The sequence below is a fragment of the Cnephaeus nilssonii genome, assembly GCF_951640355.1.
Source record: "Cnephaeus nilssonii genome assembly, chromosome: 2".
In the NCBI taxonomy this organism is placed as follows: Eukaryota; Metazoa; Chordata; class Mammalia; order Chiroptera; family Vespertilionidae; genus Cnephaeus; species Cnephaeus nilssonii.
The window spans coordinates 32,697,337-32,717,822 of NC_137073.1; the positions used below are offsets into that span (position 1 = coordinate 32,697,337).

At 41.1% G+C, this 20,486-nt stretch overlaps 1 protein-coding gene across 7 annotated transcripts in view; it reads right to left on the reverse strand.

Moving 5' to 3' along the window:
- Nucleotides 1-20,486, reverse strand: part of GTF2I (general transcription factor IIi) — a 146,249-nt gene that overhangs the window by 23,418 nt on the left and 102,345 nt on the right. For all 7 annotated transcript variants that reach the window (XM_079786626.1, XM_079786625.1, XM_079786629.1 and 4 more), the window contains 9 exons: nt 19,297-19,480; nt 16,725-16,783; nt 11,665-11,736; nt 10,990-11,173; nt 9,899-9,957; nt 3,197-3,268; nt 2,001-2,184; nt 1,313-1,371; nt 896-970 (listed from right to left, as the gene is read on the reverse strand). In XM_079786626.1, the coding sequence (XP_079642752.1) occupies nt 896-970; nt 1,313-1,371; nt 2,001-2,184; nt 3,197-3,268; nt 9,899-9,957; nt 10,990-11,173; nt 11,665-11,736; nt 16,725-16,783; nt 19,297-19,480 (948 nt within the window). The remainder of the gene's footprint in view (nt 1-895; nt 971-1,312; nt 1,372-2,000; nt 2,185-3,196; nt 3,269-9,898; nt 9,958-10,989; nt 11,174-11,664; nt 11,737-16,724; nt 16,784-19,296; nt 19,481-20,486) is intronic.

Below are 20,486 nucleotides of genomic sequence, written 5' to 3' on the forward strand. Positions count from 1 at the left end.
AACAGGTTTTCTGTGAATAGACGAGATAACTAAATAGGGATGGATTAAGGCTCCACTTAATATCTACACGAAAACTCAATACAAAACTTGAGGTTATGTGACAACAAAGAATTTCCCCTCATGAAGTTATCTTTTTCTTCTGCATTAATGAGAAGAAGGAAATAGCCACACCTAAGATAGAGGTTGAGGATTGTCTTTAATATTATATGAAGTACTTTCACATGTGATCCTGAAAAGGTATGAATTCCACAAACCTAATGGAAGTGTAGAAAAGGAAAACCTGAGGATGTAGAAGGAACTAGTTTAATCTAAGGTACTGCTTTTTGTTTTATTTTATTTTTTAGAATACATTTTATTTATCTTTATTAATCTTCACCTGAGGATATTTTTCCATTGATTTAAGAGAGTGGAGATGAGAGACAGAGAGAGAGAAACAGCGATGTGAGAGAGACACATTGATTGGTTGCCTCCCACATGGTGATCAAGCCTGTAACTGAGGTATATGCTCTTGACCAGAATTGAACATGGGACCCTTCAGTCCGTGGGCTGCCTGTTAAACCATCCCTAAACTTTTATTTCTTGAAAATGAAATAGGAAATAAAGGATATCAGAAAAAAAAATCCCACACATTTCTGTCACCTTTAAGAGTCAGAAAAAATTTTAGGGATTTTCTTCCAAGTAGTTTACAATATGTTCAATGAACATCATGTTAACCATTTTGAAAATTTCAATTAGAAACATTCAGAAATTTAGCTTTAATCAGGTAATATATTCACATCTAAAACCAGTATTATAAAAACTCATTTGCATAAAAACATACATAGTAATCTGAAGAATCAACTAACATAACTAGTGAAGTGGAAAATCAACAGAAGCATGCCACAGAGTGGCTCACCTTCCACAGTGACCTCAATTTCAGGAACTTTTGAATTACTCCCAGGGCTTCGTGGTCTTTTTGGGGACTGCAAGGCTGTCAAGTAAGCACATAATTATTTTTGCATATTGTAAGAAAAACAGAAGGGGATGCTTTATAAGAGCGGAGTATTAAAATTCATACAGTTTGGCTCTTTTCAAAGAAACCTGAAGAATTAAACTGGTAGTGTTATCCTCCACATGAGTCTCAACAAAGCTGTGGAAACATGAACGGAGGATTGCAAACATGAAATTTTAAATGAATGTTTGAAAAAACAAAAGGTCCATTAAATAAAATACCTTAAAAATATTGGTCAATGATTCAGTATGATTTAGGTAATGTTGAAAAACAATGTTTTAATGCACTGAAGTATAATAAAGAGTATATATAATCTCTTACCTTTAGTGTTTATTTTACTAGCCATTCCAGGAGGCAAGTAGGAAATAACTAGTTCAGGTCTAGAGAAAAAACAAAGAAGCATTACAATAACCAGTATAATATTGGTCTTCATAGCAAGTAAAAATGATCATGACCAATATTTTTAATAAAGGTGATCACAGGATTATTCTGTAATGCAACAATGTCTACCTTACTGAACCTAAAAAAACTCACTTTTCCTTCCCACAACTATCGCCTAAATGATTTTAGGAAAAATAAATAGCTTCTTTCATGAAAATTAACACTAGTTTCTGCAGCTATTAAAATTATGGAGACAATAAGAAACTTAATCATTGAGATTCAGTTGTCCCTAAGTTTAACCAGGAATAAGAGAGAAGATAAAAATCGGCATTTTCATCCTCCATGAAAATATTCAGCCAGATTAAGAGAGAGTTGTCTCTAACCAACTTGAATATCACCATTGTGAGGCAGGTGTTATAATTCTTTTTGTACTAATGAAGAAAAATCAAGTATAAGTTAAAAAAACTTGCAAAGGCAATGGACAATGCCAGGACTGTAGCTCAGAGCTATGCTTTTCCATCATGAATGTCAAAGGCTTAGCTGTCACATGTAGCTAGAAAATAATTTAAATAGAAATAATAACTTTATCATAATTCCAGAAATGACTATATTGGCAAATAGAACTTACTTTTTAACAACAAACTTGATTTTATTACTGCCACGAACAATCCTTTCAAGTCGTGGAATTCCAAACCAGGTAGGGCTTCGGAAGGGAATTCCTTCTGGCAAGCCTTCTACATAAAGGAACTCAGGATTTGATTCAAACACAGGGTATGGTACTTTCACTGCCTCTGTGAGTCCAAGAGCTTGAGCTGAAATTGAAAAAACAAACAAACAAACAAACAAACAAACATATGGCAGGTAAAATTTTAAATCTTTTATTTTTGTCTGACTGCATTCTCTTTTTATGTTTTATCTTTTTAAGAGGTGTAACTGACATATAACATCATATTAGTTTCCAGTGTATAATATAACAATACAGTATTTGTACATATTGCAAAATAATCACAATTAATCCAGTAAACATATGGACATTCTCAAATATGTTATGCAAAAGTTCCCTACAATCTATTAATATCCATTCAATAGGAAGGCTTAGTATATTGTGCAAAACTGAAGAACAAACCTAAAAAATAAGTACTTTTAAGATGAACATTTTAACACTTCAAATCAAAGGGACTAGTCAAAATTATCTCTGTGCTCTGGGCAGAATGAACTATAGCACGTTCCCAGCCTTTGTATGTCACCTAGAGGCAAGATTGCTGTTTAAAAAATAAGTTGCATATGATGTATCTAAGCATAACTCAAGTTAGAGATCAGAGGCCGAGTAATTAAGATTCCTGATATAGGACACAAACGTCAATACCAGGTATTAAAATGACGAATGGGACCACCCAAGGAATACTGCTATCTCTCCCACTCCTTACTTCCTTCTCCATGACAGACACAGCCAATCAACTGAAACACTCTAGCTGAGCCTCCTCAGAATCCTTATCTATACATCGCTCCAGGAAACAGCTGTCAACAAATCTACCTTGAAACATATGGTGAAACCTATTGGCCATTCGGTGTTAGCCAGATTAGAAGTACAGCAGAGGAACTGAGATTTAGCCCAACTCCTCCCTTGCTCTCCCATTTTGACATATGAGAAAACTGAATCCAAGAAAAATAAATTGTTCAGTTTGAATAGTGAATTTAGTAGCAGAAATAAACCAAAACCCATTTGGGACCGTCCTTCTTTAGGTCATGAACTGATATAATTCATTCAGAACACTGCCTTCCATTTGTTTTTCAATTAAGACATAATCACTGAGTTTTACTTACCAAATTTCAAATTAAAAATCTCTTCCACTTGCTTCCGTAGCTTGGTAATTCTGACATTCCAATCTTCTTTGACTACAAAGCAAAAATAAAGCTAATTAACAATGCTCCTTATTGGTACTGACACAAAATTAGATTGATGCTCTTTTTAAAAAAATTGAGATGTGATTGACATATAATATTGTATTAGTTTTAGGTGTATAATCCAGGGATGCTCTTAATTCAATTTTATTTAAGAACAAAAACATTCGATCTTAAGGAAATAATGATTTCCTGCCCTAGCCAGTTGGCTCAGTGGATAGTGTTGGCCACAGACTGAAGGGTTCCAGGTTTGATTCTGGTCAAGGGCATGTATGTGGGTTGCAACTAATCGATATGTCTCTCTCATATTGATATGTCTCTTTGTCTTAACCCATCCCTTCCACACTCTCTAAAAATCAATGGAAAAATATCTTCAGGTGAGGATTAACAACAACAAAAAGAATTATTTCCTGCACTTGTCAAATATCAGAAGAACTGAGACAGACAGGGTTCAAATTTAAGTTCACATTGTAAATAAAGAACTTGTTCATGTTCAGCCCAGCCAGTGTGACACAGTGGTTAAGTGTCAATCCCTGACTTAAGAAGTAGCTGGTTTGATTCCCGGATGGGGCATGTGCCCATATTTTGGGGTCAGTCCCTGGTGGGGGTGGCTGATCAATGTTTCTCTCTCATCAATGTTTCTATCTCTCTATCCCTTTCCCTTCCTCTCCCTCTCCCTCTCTCTAAATAACCTACACTAATAAAACGGAAACATGCAAATTGACCATCACGCCACTACGCCCACCAGCCAATCAGGAGCGAGTATGCAAATTAACCCAACAAAGATGGCGGCGGCCATGGAGCTGGAATGAGCAGGAGGCTTGGGTTGCCCCCAGCGACGGAGGAAGCCAAGCTGCCCGCCCGCCCTGGCCGCAGTGAAGGAGTGGCTGGGGGCCTGGGTTGCTGGGGGCGTGGCCAGCCTGAAAACAGCCCTCAGCCCCATTACCCAGGCTGGCCACACCCCCATGGGGTAAGGGTCCCCGCTGGGGGGCTTGACCAGCCTGAAAATGGCCCTCAGCCCCTTAGCCAGGCTGGCCACGCCCCCATGGAGTAAGAGTCCCTGCTGGGGGGGTGTGGCCAGCTGGCAAACAGCCATGAGCCCCTCACCCAGGCTGGCCAGGCACCCCAGCGGGAACCCCCACCCTGATCCGGGACACCCTTCAGGGCAAACCAGCCAGCCGCCACCCATGCACCAGGCCTCCATCTATACTAATAAAAAGATAATATGCTAATTAGACTGGGAGACCTTCCGGACATTCTTCTGGACAAAGCCATGGTGGCGAGGTAGAGGTGGTTAGAGGCCAAGAGGGGAGGGCAGTTTGGGGTGAGCAGGCCAGCAGGGGGGTAGTTGGGGGCGAGCAGGCCAGTGGGGAGGGCAGGTGGGGGCGAGCAGGCCAGCAGGAGGGGCAGTTTGGGGCAAGCAGGCCGGTGGCGGGGGGCAGTTGGGGGCAAGCAGGCCAGCAGGCAGAGTGGTTAGGGGCAATCAGGCAGGCAGGCAGGTGAGCAGTTAGGAGCCAGCAGTCCCAGATTGCGAGAGGGATGTCGGACTGCCGGTTTCAGCCCGATTCTTGTAAACCGGCAGTAAGACATCCTTCGAGGGGTCCCAGATTGGAGAGGTGCAGGCCAGGCTGAGGAAACAACAACACAGAACTTATTCATAAGAGTGCTCTAAATGAGTGTTTTTTAATCCTCACCCAAATATATGTTTTTAATTATTTGAGAGAGAGAGGAAGGGGGAGAAACAGAAACACTGATGTGGGAGAGAAACATCTATCAATTGCCTCCCATATACACCCAACTGGGGATCAAACCTACAGCCTGGGTATGTGCCCTGACCAGGAATGGAACCCATCATCTTTTGATGTACAGGACGGTGCTCCAACCAACTGAGCCACCAGCCAAGGCTAAATAAGTGGTTTTCAAACCACCTGGAGTCACATCAGAGAATCCTGTGGGGATTGGGAAGGCCTTCACCAAGTTCAACCAACAACTTCACTTGCAATTGCTTTCCATACAGGCATTCCTTGTTTTATTGAACAGATATGTGCCTAGAAACCCACACAAAGAAAGCGTCACTAATCACAGCAAGAAATAAATGGTAAAGAAATGGAAATAAATGGCAGAAATAAATGTTAAAGAGATTAGAGAGTTGTCACTCAACACTATTCACATCTACAACGGGTTATTTCCTTAACCCTTATTTACAAGACAAACATTCCCTTTTAAATGTAATGTATAAATAAAGAAAACTATGTCATTAAAAAGATGTGCAGGACGTCACTCACTGGAACAGATAATCAGGACTTGTCTCACAAAATTAAGTGTGAAAGTCATTGTATTTACTGACAAAGCCAGTAGGAGATGTTGGAGAAATTCTGAAAATATTGCTAAAAGTTGGTGGCCTCAGGAAGTCTCTTAATATTTCTTTACCTTTACTGTAAAAGAACGTTAGAAGTTTTGCTTTAAAAGAAAACTAGCATCTCAAGGATTTAGCATGGTAGCTTAACCATTCAGCCAGAGTAACTCTGGTATAAACCAAATCTGAATTATTACTATAAAGATATCTAGCCTCTCCTCCAAGGTAAAGAGCTTCTGTTAACTTGTTGCTCAGCCACCCCTTCTGCTTCACCTCATCCTACACTTCCCTTTCTGGTATTTACAAAGGATCTCTGAACTACTCCTCAGAAGGGCCAAGCAATACCACCCCATCCTTCCCATTCAAAGCTCAAGTACCTGGCTAGCTCCACAACTTTCTCACAGTTGACATATTATCTTTTATCAAATTGAAAGTGAAGTACATCCACAGTGTATTTAAGCATACAAACTGTTACCTAATCCCACGTCATGCCAAGAATTAAAAAGACATTGCTGATAGCAGTAGTGACTAACAAAACTTCTGTTGTATAGACTAAACTTGATTCGGCCCAGCAAATGACTGGTTCACTGGAACACCAACTTAACATTTTGTTGGGATGAAGAATGATAACCTTTAATTCTTTCTAAAATCTATGACTAATAGGAGGCCAAACATTGTTAATGATTCAGAGAATCAATTCTTCTTTTGATAACAGGACTTGAATTATCTATGCCAGGAGACAGCAGATCAAGTACTCATGAAAATGCTATTACTCAATCCTTGGAGTGACATCTATGGTGCCTGTATATCCTTTCAATGATGCATGTTTAACATTTTCAGTTTGCAGTAAATATTAAGCAGTGATCATATTAATCACAAACTTGAATTTGAGGTCTGTCTTGAAAAATGAAAGCTCATTCATAGACTTCCACCATATTCTGGCTAATCAATATTATAGCTCTACCTTTGGGAATATATATTTTTTTATATTACTTCCCTTTGCAAAATCTGTGTCATCTCCAATCTTCAATTCATCATCAATACATTGTTTCTTTGCCTAAATCAAAAAAGCATGCTGAGGTGGTTGCTGTGCTGATTTTGATGCTCAACCTGCAGGATTCCTGGCACAGAATAATTTTGTTTCCCTAGTTTAGTATTTCTCAACCACTTTTCATGCCACGATCAACACAAAATTATACAACCTATTTGGCATACTGGCTGACCTTTACCAGTTGCTCCAGGTACCCTAAGAGTTGAAAGATGAGTATTTTAGTATAGACAAATAATACCATCTTGTATAATAGTTCATTCACCTTAGTACAGTGATGGCGAACCTATGACACACATGTCAGCACTGACACGTGTAGCCATTTCTGATGACACGCGGCCGCTGAGGCGGCCGCATGCTGAGGATGAAACATTTGCTGCTCCTGAGGATGAAACATTTGCGAAATAATGTTTTTTCCTCAAAGTGACACACTACCAGAGTTATGCTCAGTTTTTTGGCGAAGTTTGACACACCAAGCTCAAAAGGTTGCCTGCCCATCACTGCCTTAGTATTTACAAGAATGGTTGACTGCACACACAGAGAAACAGCCATTGGTTCTTGGCAACGAAGTCCCTAAGATTGCAAAAGATATACAAGTTGTGGTCACTTTTCTGACACTCAATGGGAAAAAAAGATGACAAAGAGCCCGGCCGGCATGGTTCAGTGGTTAAGCATAGACCTATGAACCAAGTCACTGTTTGATTCCCAGTCAGGGCATATACCCGGGTTGCAGGCTTAATGCCCAGTGTGGGAGTACAGAGGCAGCTGATCAGTGATTCTCATCATTGACATTTCTAGCTCTCTTTCCCTTTTCCCTTTCTCCCTGAAATCAATAAAAAAAATATATTTTTTAAAAAGATGGAAAATACTAAAAGCAGACTTATAGCTTAAATAAGGAAAATAAAACCATTCACATAATTAAAACTGAGATTTCATATTTCCTTCTATTGGTCAGTGCAGCTGTTGGAATTACAGTATTTGTCATCTAAAAAATAGGGTATGGCCCTGTTCAGTGTGGCTCAGTTGAAGCAACGACCTATACACCAAAAAGTGGCGGGTGTGATCCCAAGTTGGGGTGCATAAGGGAGGCAACCGATCTATGTTTCTCTCTCACATCGATGTTTCCTTCCTTCCCTTTCGTCTGTCTTTTCTTTTCCCTCCCTTACTCCCTCCCTCTCTCTCCTACCCCACTCCGCCCCACCCCTTCCTCTCCCTCTCTAAAAGCAATAAAAAGCATATCTCAGGTGAGAGAAAGAAAAAAGGTGAAAAAACAGGGTCTGTGTAAATAAAGATTAATGTTTAAAACTGCATAGTCTGCAATATTAGCCACATCTGACAACTGAGTACTTGAAACGTGGCAAGTTGAATTGAGATAAGAGTATAAAATACACATGGGCATTTCAAATAGAATATCCTATCCTATATAATAAAAGGCTAATATGCAAACTGACTGATCGGCAGAATGACCAGTTGGTATGACACACACTGACCACCAGGGGAGCCCGCTCAGCCAGAAGCCGGGCCCCTGGCTGGTGAGCACAGTGGTGGTGGCGGGAGCCTCTCCCGCCTCTGCAGCAGCGCTAAGGATGTCCAACTGAGGGCTCCTGGACTGCAAGAGGGTGCAGGCCAGGCTGAGGGACCTCCCTGAGTGCACAAATTTCGTGCACTGGGCCTCTAGTAAACATATGAAATGAAAAATGCAAATTCCTTTATCATGTATATTTTATATTGATTAGGTTGAAACAGATTTGGTTACTAGAAAATTTAAAATGACATATGTGGTTTGCATTTGTGACACACATTTTATTTCTACTGAACCACTGGTCCAAATTCAAAGCTCAAATTTTCTAAAACTGCTTATGTTCATATTGATAAATCAAGTAGTGTCTGTACTGAAATTCCTCAAAATATATTTTTGGAGAAAGAAGAGGAATTCCATTGCTTTAAACGATATTTTAAAAGCTTAAAAACAATTTATCTAATAAGCTTTTTTTCCTTTATTTATTTACTAGCGGCCCGGTGCACGAAATTCGTGCATGGGGACCGGGGGTGGGGGGGTGTCCCTCAGCCCAGCCTGAACCCTCTCCAATCTGGGACCCCTCGAGGGATGTCCGACTAAAGGGGCAGTTGGACGTCTCTCTCCCAATCCAGGATTGCTGGCTCACAACTGCTCGCCTGCCTGCCTTCGTCATTGCCCCTAACCACTTCTGCCTGCCAGCCTGATCACCCCCTAACCACTCCCATGCCAGCCTGATTGATGTCTAACTGCTCCCCTGCCAGCCTGTTTGCCCCCAACTTCCCTCCTCTGCTGGCCTGGTCACCCCTAACTGCCCTCCCCTGCAGGGTTGATTGCCTCCAACTGCCATCCCTTGGAGGCCTGGTGCCTCCCAACTGCCCTCCCCTGCTGGCCATCTTGTGTCCACTTGGGGGCAGGATCTTTGACCACATGGAGGCAGCTATATTGTGTGTTAGAGTGATGGTCAATCTGCATATTACTCTTTTATTAGATAGGATAGAGGCCTGGTGCACGGGTGGGGGCCGGCTGGTTTGCCCTGAAGGGTGTCCCGGATCAGGGTGGGTGTTCCCTTGGGGCATGGGGCGGCCTGAGCGAGAGGCCTGTGGTGGTTTGCAGGCCAGCCATGCCCCCTGGCAACCCAAGCGGAGGCCCTGGTATCTGGAATTTATTTACCTTCTACAATTGAAACTTTGTAGCCTGGAGCGGAGCCAAGCCTCCTGCTCGCTCCGTGGCTGGCAGCCATTTCTGTTTGGATGTTTACCTTCTATAATTGAAACTTTGTAGCCTTGAGTGGAGGCTTAGGCCGGCCAGGGCAGGCGGAAAGCTTGGCTTCTTCTATCACCTTGGAAACCCAAGCCTCCCTCCTACTTTCTCTGTGGCTGTAGCCATCTTGGTTGGGTTAATTTGCATAGTCACTCTGATTGGCTGGTGGGCGTGGCTGGTGGGTGTAGCGGAGTTAGGATCAATTTGCATATTGCTCTTTTATAGGTAGGATTGATTTTAAGAGAAAGACACAAAGGGAAAGAGAGGGAGAGCGATCAATTTATTGTTCCACTTATTTATGCATTCATTGGTTGCTTCTTGTATGTCCCTGATCAGGGGTCAAACCTGCAACCTTGATGTATCAAGGCAATGCTTTAACCAACTGAGCTATCTGGCCAGGGCTTCATAAGATTTTAAAAAAGGAATTCACAATTATTTTACCTGGTGTATTCGTTCTTGGCTGAGTAACTTCAGTAGTACTGTGAGTCAGAAGTTCTGGTCTGTAAAAATAAGTTGACATTAGTAACAGAGCATTTAGGAATGCCTTAAAGGCCTTCTCCACACATATGTGCAGGGCCACTGATTTTCAATATGGTTCATTCTGCCTTCTTGTGCAATGAAAAGTACAATTCTGGTGACTCCAGATTATTTTGAAAATAGCAATTTTAACAGATTCAGGTGGAACTACCTGTATGTCCTCAATGCATTTTAAGATTAAATGTGCAAAACCTTTCCCCACAACCAGTTCAATCTTTTTTTTTAAATGAACTATATCACAATATACCTAGAAATATCTTGCTATGTCACCCTAAAGTTGCCTCTCCCTTATACAATTAGTCCCAACAAACATACACAAATGCACAACCCCCAAACAGTAATAAGTAATAGAGTCTACACCCACTACAATACTTCCGCATTAAAAACAGGCTTTCTTTTTACACTCCCTGCTCCCAAATTACCCATTCTGCTATCCTTCAAACCCAAGCCAAAACAGCATTTCTAAAATGCAAATCCAAATTACTTTAAGGGGAATCAGCTTTAAAATTGTTTAATTACTCCACTGATTATATAAGACATAAGGCCTTTCCTCCACCTGGCTGCCTCAATCTATCACGCGGTACGCACAAGGCATCTCAAACCAGTCTGCACAGAATGGTGCAGTTAGGTAAAATTAAAGTACATTTGATACCTCCTGCCCCCACTTACATTATTTCCTTTATTTGAAACACCTTTTCTCCAATCTCTATGTACAACTGACCAATCTACATGCTACCCCTAGTCTTCTACCCCAAAGTGCTTAGTAATACTTTATTACATTTATCTCTGTAATAAGTCTTCTGAACTGTCATACCCAATTTTGTACATCTGGTGCCTGGCACTAAATAAACATTTGCTCCATAAATGAATCTAAATGTAACACCTTAATTCTGAATACTAGAATAAGTCTAACTGAGAAGTGAACAAAAGGTCGTCCATTTTCATGACATTAATCTTTAAGACATTAAATTTGTTTCTGTACATTATAATCTTACCTTTTAATAACAAATTTAATTCGATTGCCCACTTGAATAATTTTTTCAAGCCTTGGGATTCCATACCAGGAGGGACTTCTAAAAGGAATGTTTTCTGGTAGTCCTTCCACATAGAGATCGTTAGGATGTGCCTCAAACTTCTGGTAAGGTACAGCCTTGGCTTCAGTGCTCCCCAAGGCTTCAGCTTTCCAAAAGAAAAACAATTCAGGAGACTAAGTTCCTGCTGCAATCATATTTTGGTGCAATCCAAAGCAATGTACATGTTTTAAAAAGCCAAGTATACTCTGGAAACAATACACCAGCCACAAAATAGAATTAAAGCAGCAATTGCAAATATAAAAAGCGCCCCTGATCAAGGGTAACTTGTGGTGGACTTAATGTTTCCTGATTCTACGACCATCTTAATAACACTAAGATCTTGTTATAAAAAACTTTTCTGTATCTTTCAAAAGAAATAAAAAAAGAAAACTATGACACAATAAAGAGTATCTGGGAGTTTGTTACACTATTCTCTCCCCTTTGGTACAGGATTAGAACGTTTCATAATAAATATATACTTGAAAACAATAAAGAAAAACTAGAAGTGAGTCATATTTATTGTATTTACTTTGTTAAAGCAAAATTTGGGAAAATTATTCTATAATATACTTTAGTTGGGGGGAAAATTAGACTTACCAAATTTTTTGCAGAAAAGCTGATCTACCATCTTTCGTAATTTAGTGATTCTGGCATACCACTCTTCCTTTACTGTAAGAATAAAAAGTATTTCCTCAATTTGATGGCACTAATATAATTATGAAATAGGCAATATCATTTTGCCTTTCTGACTAAAATTATTCCTATGATTTCAGAATGTGTTTATTAAAACAGTGCTAACACTGAATAAAAAGAGTAAGAACAAATAAAACAAATGACAAAATGGAAATTTATAATTTAAGATAATTTTACATAGGTAATAGGTGCCCTAAAGCTTCATAATTAAAGGTAGAAAATAGTACAATTCAGAAACAGCTAGCAGATTTAAGCAATGAGACATTTAGACATTTAGATTACTAGCAATCATTCCACTACACAAACTCTAAGTGATGCAAATTGTATTTTAAAAAAACTTTTAAAAAATATGTTTTTATTGCCTGGCCAGCATGGCTCAGTGGTTGACCATCGACCTATGAACCAGAAGATCATGGTTCAATTCCCAAGCAGAGCACATGCCTGGGTTGCGGGCTCGATCCCCGGCGGGCGTGCAGGAGACAGCCGATTGATGATTCTCTCTCTCCCTCTCTGAAATCAATAAAAATATATTTAAAAATATGTTTTTATTGATTTTTAGAGAGAGAGGAAGGGAGAGGGATAAAGAGATAGAAATACATATGAGAAATATCATTGATTGGCTGCCCCCTTTACAGTCCCTACTTGGGGATCGAGCCAGCAACCTGGGCATGTACCCTGAATAGGAATCAAACTGGTGACCTCTTGGTTCACAGGTTGAAGTTCAACCACTGAACCACACTGGCTGGACTTAAATTTTTATTTATTGATTTGAGTGAGAGCGAGGGAGGGAGGAAGGAAGGGGAGAAAGAGAGGAGAGACATAGACATTGATTGATTTGTTGTTCCACTTATTTATACATTCATTGGTTGATTCTTGTATGTGCCTTGACTAGGGATCAAACCTTGGCGTATCTGGATGATGCTCTAACCAACTGAGCTACCCGGCCAGGGCTCAAATTCTATCTTATATATCCACCCCACTCTACTCTCTTGCAAACGCAAGCAAGAGAACAAATCACAATTGTATTTCCTTCAAAACACATCTAACAAACAAGTGGTAATACTGCTATCTATATGCTTTAAGAAGTATATCTTGTTATGTCCTGGGTATAATGATGAATGATTATTTAATTGGCTAATGTATACTTGGGTAATAAGTTGTTCAAAAGCCCTTGCCGGTTTGGCTCAGTGGATAGAGCGTCAGCCTGCGGACTGAAGGGTCCCAGGTTCGATTCTGGCTGGGGGCACATGCCTGGGTTGCAGGCTTGATTCCCATTAGGGGGCATATAGGAGGCAGCCGATCAATGATTCTCTCTCATCACTGATGTTTCTATCTCTCTCTTCCTTTCTGAAATCAATAAAGAGATATATTGAAAAAAAAAAGAAAAAAGAATGTATAACTCCAGGGAATGGAAGAAACTAATATTAAAAAAAAAAAAATTTGTTCAATACTTTATCCCAGATAATGTTTGCATCTGAAAAGTAGGACATGCTTCTTTTGGTCTACCCAAAAATATGATGCTGATTTGTACTTATTTATAATGGGTTGCTATGAAGAAAATGAGTTTATTGTTCTAGAGAGCATTGGAAATATTTTGACATTGTATATTTCTTTTTTTTAAATTAATATACTAGTGGCCCGGTGCATGGATTCCTGCACATTGAAATGAAATTAATTAGAATATTTTAATATCGTTATTCACCCTTTCTCTATAATAGAAGTGTCAAAGATGAAAGAAAATTAGTAAAATGTATATGAAAATAATATATAAATTGATTAATAAATAAACAATAACAACATCAAGTAAATTTTCCATCAGATGGTTTTTCATCGGAGAAATTTAGAGATAGGCAAAATTGACATGTAACAGTCATTCCACTATGCTCGTTAACTGCATCCTCATTTACTTCATTTTTGCTATGAAGGCAGTTCCTACCAGTATTGGTAGTACTTGTAGATGACTGTTCTTCACACATATTCTGTTGATGACAATGACTTCTTTTGGCTTCAGAGGTACGTTGTGCCAATAGTTGGTCTTCAGATACATTCTGTCAATGACGCTGGCTTCTTTCAGCTTCAGAGGTACGTTGTGCCAATAGTTATTCTTCAGACATATTTTGTTGACAACGCCGGCTTCAGAGGTATGTTGTGCCAATAGTTGGTCTTCAGATATACCGTATTTTCCGGCGTACAAGACGACTTTTTAACCCAGGAAAACCTTCTCAAAAGTTGGGGGTCTTATACGCCAGTAAATACGGTAGGTTAGAAAAATTTCTGACAATATATATCAGACTAGAGGCCCGGTGCACGAAATTCGTGCACGGGGGCGGGGGCAGCGGGGAGTGTGTCCCTCAGCCTGGCCTGCACCCTCTCCAATCTGGGACCCCTCATGGGATAACCAGCAGTTGGACATCCCTCTCACAATTCAGAACTGCTGGCTCCTAACTGCTCACCTGCCTGCCTGATTGCCCCTAACTGCTTCTGCCTACCAGCCTGATTGTCCCTAACTGCTCCCCTGCTGGCTTGATTGCCCCTAACTACCTCTGCCTCGGCCCACACCTGGTACCCAGGATTCCCTCCTCCAGCTGACCACAGGCACCCAGGATCCAGGCTTCCCTCCCTCTGGTCAGCCATAGGCGCCCAGGCTGGCTGCAGCCTTAGGGGATGGTGGACAGGGGGCTTCGCCTGTGCTGCAGCTGCAAGTGCTGGAGCCCAGGACTGCAGGGTGGGCGGCTTCTCTGTCTCCCAGGCCACAGCCAGCCACAGGTGCTGGTGCCCAGGACTGCAGGGTGGGCGGATTCTCCATCTACCATGCTGTAGCCAGCTGCAGGTGCTGGCATCTGGACCACAGGGTGAGCGGCTTCTCTGTCTCCCAGGCCACAGCCAGCCACAGTTACTGGTGCCCAGGTCCACAGGGTGGGTGGCTTCTCTGTCTCCCAGGCCACAGCCAGCCACAGGTACTGGTGCCCAGGACCGCAGGGTGGGCGGCTTCTCCATCTCCCGGGCTGCAGCCAGCCTCATGTACTGGGGCCCAGTTTCTCCATCTCCCCCAGGACGTGGGGCGGGGGGACATGGGGTGGGCAGCTTCTCCAGCTGGCTGTAGCCTGGGATCATAGGGCAAGCGGCTTCTTTGTCTCCCAGATCGCATCCACCCTCAGGTACTGGCACCCGGTTTCTTGTCTCCCCCAGGATGTGGGGAGGGCGGCTTCTCCAGCTGGCTGCGGCTTGGGATCACGGGGCAGGCGGCTTCTTCATATCCCAGGTCGCAGCCAGCCTCAGGCGCTGAGGCCCAGTTTCTAATTCTCCCCCAGGAGGTGGGGCAGGCGGACCTGAGGTTTCTGCTGCTGGCTGCAGCCTGGGATCACAGGGCAGGCGGCTTCTTCATCTCCCGGGCTGCAGCCAGCCTCAGGCACTGGCACCTGGTTTCTTGTCTCCCCCAGGATGTGGGGTGAACCGCTTCTCCAGCTGGCTGAGGCCTGAGATCACGGGGCAGGCAGCTTCTTGGTCTCCGTGGCTGCAGCCAGCCTCAGGTGCTGGGGCCCGGTTACTCCGTCTCTGCAGGACATGGGGCAGGCGGACCTGAGGCTTCTGAGGCTGGCTGCAGCCTGGGATCATGGGACGGGCAGCTTCTTCGTCTCCCGGCCGCACCCAGCCTCAGGCGCTGGGCCTGGTTTCTCCATTTCCCCAGGACGTTGGGCAGGCGGACCTGAGGCTTCTGAGGCTGGCTGCAGCCTGGGATCATGGGGCAGGGGGCTTCTTGGTCTCTGTGGCTGCAGCCAGCCTCAGGCGCTGGCGCCTGACTTCTCCAACTCCCAGAGACCTGGAGAGGCTGGGGGGCGGGGCTGCCGCCATGTTTTCAGTTGAATTGCATACTCACTCAGATTGAATGGTGGGCGTGGCTGGGGCGTGGCTGGTGGGCGTGGCTTGTGAGTGTAGCGGAGTGATGATTTGCATACTACTCTATTATTAGATAGATTGCTTAAAACCCAAATACCGTATTTTCCGGGATATAAGATCCCCGACTTTTGAGATTTTCCTGGGTTAAAAAGTCATCTTATACGCCGGAAAATATGGTACTCTGTGGACGATGCCACTTTCTTTCAGCTTCAGAATGTCAACAAAAACAACCAAATTCACGATTGACAATGACAGATCGAAACACGCATGCGATTGGTGCCAGCGAGAGCTTTATATGTATCGCACATGAGCAAGTCAATGTTTATTTTTAAATTGCCAGTGCATGTCATATGTACCAGCTGGCCGGGTCGGTCACTTAGCCTTTCATATATATAGACTAGCGGCCCGGTGCATGGATTTGTGCACACTGAAAAGAAATTAATTAGAAGGTGGCTGGTGGGGCGGGACTGGGCAAGATGGGCAGGACACGTCCTGGAGCCAACCTCCCGTGGTCCCAACCCGGCAGCCGCACCTGGGGTGGCGCCAGGGCTCACAGGGCGTCTGCGGAGTGAGCGGGGTCCCTCTGGCAGGTGGGTCCCTCGGCCTTGCCTGAGGGGATCGGGCTCAAACCGGCAGTCTGACATCCCCTAAGGGGACCCGGAGTGCGAGAGGGCACTCTGCAAAGCTGCTGTTGCTCGGCAGCTCCAGGGTTGGGTGCCTGCCCTCTGGTGGTCACTGCGTGTCATAGCTACTGGTCGGACAGTCGCTTAGGCTTTTATATATATATACACACACACACACACACACACATCTTTATTGATTTCAGAGAGGAAAGGGGAGAGAGCAATAGAAACATCAATGATGAGAGAGAATCATTGACTGGCTGTCTCCTGCACGCCCCCTACTGGGTATTGAGCTCGCAACCTGTGCATGTGTCCCTGAGCGGAACTGAAGGTAAGACCCAGACCCCTCAGTCTGCAAGCTGCCGCTCTACCAACTGAACCAAACCAGCTAGAGCACATTGTATATTTCTTATACATAAGGTTCTGATATGACTGGAGACCTACCTCCTGAAGCTGGTTTATCAAGCTGTAAGTCCTCACGTGTTGAATTCAGAAGTTCATGTCTGCAAGGTAAGAAATAGTACGAAATATTCACAAGGTAATATTGATCAAAGTAGTAACTACTAGTACTTATTTAATATTCAGTCATCAAGACCATTTTCTAAAGAAAAAGACAAGCTGGATTCCTGAGTAAAATTAAATTCTAATTTCTTGAGATTTCCTCAGAGTAATAAAACTCAATGGTAATTACACATTACTAGGTATTTAATAAGATGCTTCATAGAGCCTGCGTCCTGACAGAAAAAGAGTTAACTTTGCAACCCAAAGGCATTTTATAAAAGCATAACACCAAAGAAAGCAAACTACAAACATTTTAAATGAGTACCTTTCATTTTACATTTCATTCAAGACTACTAGTACCTTACTTCAACATATCAATAAATTAATGATAAAAATCCTAAATATATTGTAATACTCATATTTGTAGGACAATACACTTGCTTTTAAATTTTTTCCTAATACACAAATGGGCCATAAAACATAATATCCATAATTTTCCCAATCTAACTTTCGTATCACTCTATTTTATTGTAATGGCCTAAAGCCGTGGTCGGCAAACTGCGGCTCGAAAGCCACATGTGGCTCTTTGGCCCCTTGAGTGTGGCTCTTCCACAAAATACCACAGCCTGGGTGAGTCTATTTTGAAGAAGTGGCATTAGAAGAAGTTTACGTTTAAAAAATTTGGCTCTCAAAAGAGATTTCAATCGTTGTACTGTTGATATTTGGCTCTGTTGACTAATGAGTTTGCCAATCACTGGCCTAAAGTAATTGGGAGTGTGTGTGTGTGGGGGGGGGGGGGGAAGGGGGGGTGGCGCGGTGAGAGGCAACAAAGATAAGTATAACCATGTCTACATTAACAATAATTCCAGAAATGACAGAATCTAATACAGGATTAGGTCAATGATATACACAATATTTGATCATTAGTGAGCTGTGAAATAAAACATTTGCTAAATTCTATAGAATTAACCTTCTAAATAAACAAAACAGTTTTTGCTTATAAGGACTAACCACATTATCCTTTGGGGAAAGGCTTTACAACGTCCTTTCCAAATGTGGAAGATGGTTTCCTATAAATGAGTCTACTGAAAGGCCTTGAAACAGGATGTGCAAAGCATAAAGTAACTTGTGATAAGCTTGCATAAACATCCAAACAGGGTTTTTATATGCTTTAAGATTAGCAAACATAAGCAAAACCTGTTAAAATAAGTTATACATTTATTTTGTTATTAAAAATAAACTTCAAATAACTTAAAAAACAATTTAATAAAATGACAATACAAAAGAGTTCTTAAAAGAATAAACTTATTAATACATCAATATGTAGGGGGGAGGGTGATTGTTGTTTATGGCTCTTGGCTTATGTCAGGATTTTAGAACAAGCATTGTGTTTACCATTCAATTTCATAAGAAACTACTAAATCTTTTTAAAAAAATATATTTTTATTGATTTCAGAGAGGAAGGGAGAGGAAGAGAGAGATAGAAACATCAATGATGAGAGGGAATCATTGACTGGCTGCCTCCTGCACGTTGGACCAAGCCCGTAACCCAGTCAGGTGCCCTTGACCGGAATCGAACCTGGGACCCTTCCGTCTACAGGTTGACACTGGCTAGGGTGAGACTACTAAACCTTTAAACCACAATTTATTGGGGGAAAAACTGGCTAGGGTGAGACTACTAAATCTTTAAACCACAATTTATTGGGGGAAAAAATCTGTTCGCAACAAGTTCCTCCCTGTGGATGACCTGGTTTTACTCCCTAGAACCAAATGAATTTTTCCCCTATCCTGAGTTAGAGCACTGAAATTTTATGAGGCGACTCATTTTTTATACTTCTCTTTCCACTTTAAATCAGTTGTTACTTGATGAGGACTACAAACCTTCTAGCCCTGTCACTGAAAATTTTTGTTTAGCAATTACATTTTATCATTTCCTAGACTATTCTCCAATTGTTCTCCTTTACAAATATATCTAGTACTCGTTTCATGGGTATAATAGGAAATTTCCATTGCAAAAATATGTTGATAAATGCCCTCTTAGTTTTGAAACTTTTATTGTACTCTTCATAGACTATAAGAGAGTAGAAAATACAAAAATGGGTGATCTGGCTGCCATTTTTAAACGGAAGCATTTACACTTCCAATTCAATAGCTGCACTAATTTTTTTTTAATTCTCACCCGAGGATGTTTATTAATTTTTTTGGGGGGGTTGGGGGGGGCGGGGAAAAGAGAGAGAGATAAAAAACAAGAGATAAATACTTTGTTACTACTTTCTTTAGCATACTTAGCCAAAAATTGGAAAAGAAAATTACATTTGTATGCAATCATATATGAATAGGTGTTCATGTTCCGAAAGCCAACTCTGACATGACTAACACAGACACACTGACAAGTGGAAAATAAAATAATATGTATAATAATTAAAACTTAATTTAAATATAGTCTAGTGGTCAATAGTTGTCAACAATATAAAAAAATGCACTAATCATGAACAAAGAAGAGTGCAAGTCTTACTTCTTAATCACAAAACGAATTCTTTCCTTTGCAAGTAATATCCTTTCAAGGCGAGGAATTCCATAAGTAGATGGCCTTCTAAAAGGAATTCCTTCTGGAAGTCCTTCTACATAAAGGTCTTCAACGTGTGACTGGAAAAGAGGGTATGGGATCGTCACAGGACCTTTGGCTTTTATAGCTTGAGCTTTAAGAATGAAAAGAGAAAGAGAAAAATCATTAAATAATAAGGATTAAGCACAAAATAGTTGAATATGTATTGCTCTGTAACTTTTATAATTAATCTTTATTTTCATTTATTATATTTGAATCAATAAAATAGTACAAAAGAACTAAAAAGAAAAGAACACCAAAGATGCCAGAGTTCTATTTAACCAAATCTGCAATGAACTAATGTATATTCTGAAGTAATGTAGACCTAGCCAGACTTTCTCTTGAAATCTGAACATAAATGAACCCAGAAAAACAAATTAGTTGATATCAGCTAACACATACAGTATGTAATGAAAGTAGTATTTTTAAACATTAAAAACATTAGTGTAAAGAATTTTCTTTTTAAAAATCGAAGCAGAAGATTTACCTAAAAATTCTGCTAGATTTATTTATCCAAGAAGAAAATAATGCAACAGCTGCAAAAAAGTGGAAAGCATGGGGAGTGTTAAGAATCAAATATACTCAATATTGTAATATCTTTCTATGGTGACAGATAGTTACTAGATTTATATGATAATGATCACTTTGAAAGATATGTCAAATCATTATGTTGTATACCTGAAACTAATAATGATGTCCACTATACTCTAAGAAAAGAATAAACTATAATGAGTAGACAGTGATTTTATTAAACTACAAAGGGTCAGTTTTTTTGAACAAGAGACATTTAAATATCACTGGGTATTAAATGTTTTTAAATGTGATAGTGGAACCGAGATTAAGACAATGCCTTCCTCTCACCCAACTCCCCATTTGAAATGACAAGGATTAAGCACAAAATCCTTTTGAGAGGTGAAATGACATGACGCTAGGACACTGGAGTTTTAAAATATTCTTACATCAAAAAGAGATGGGACAATATCTGAGAGAAACCAAGGTAAACACCTGAACTTGCTGCTTCGCACAACCACTTCAAAACTACAACTAAAAGACAAAACGGACATCATCCAGAACCACAGGAAGGCTGGCTAAGTGGAAAT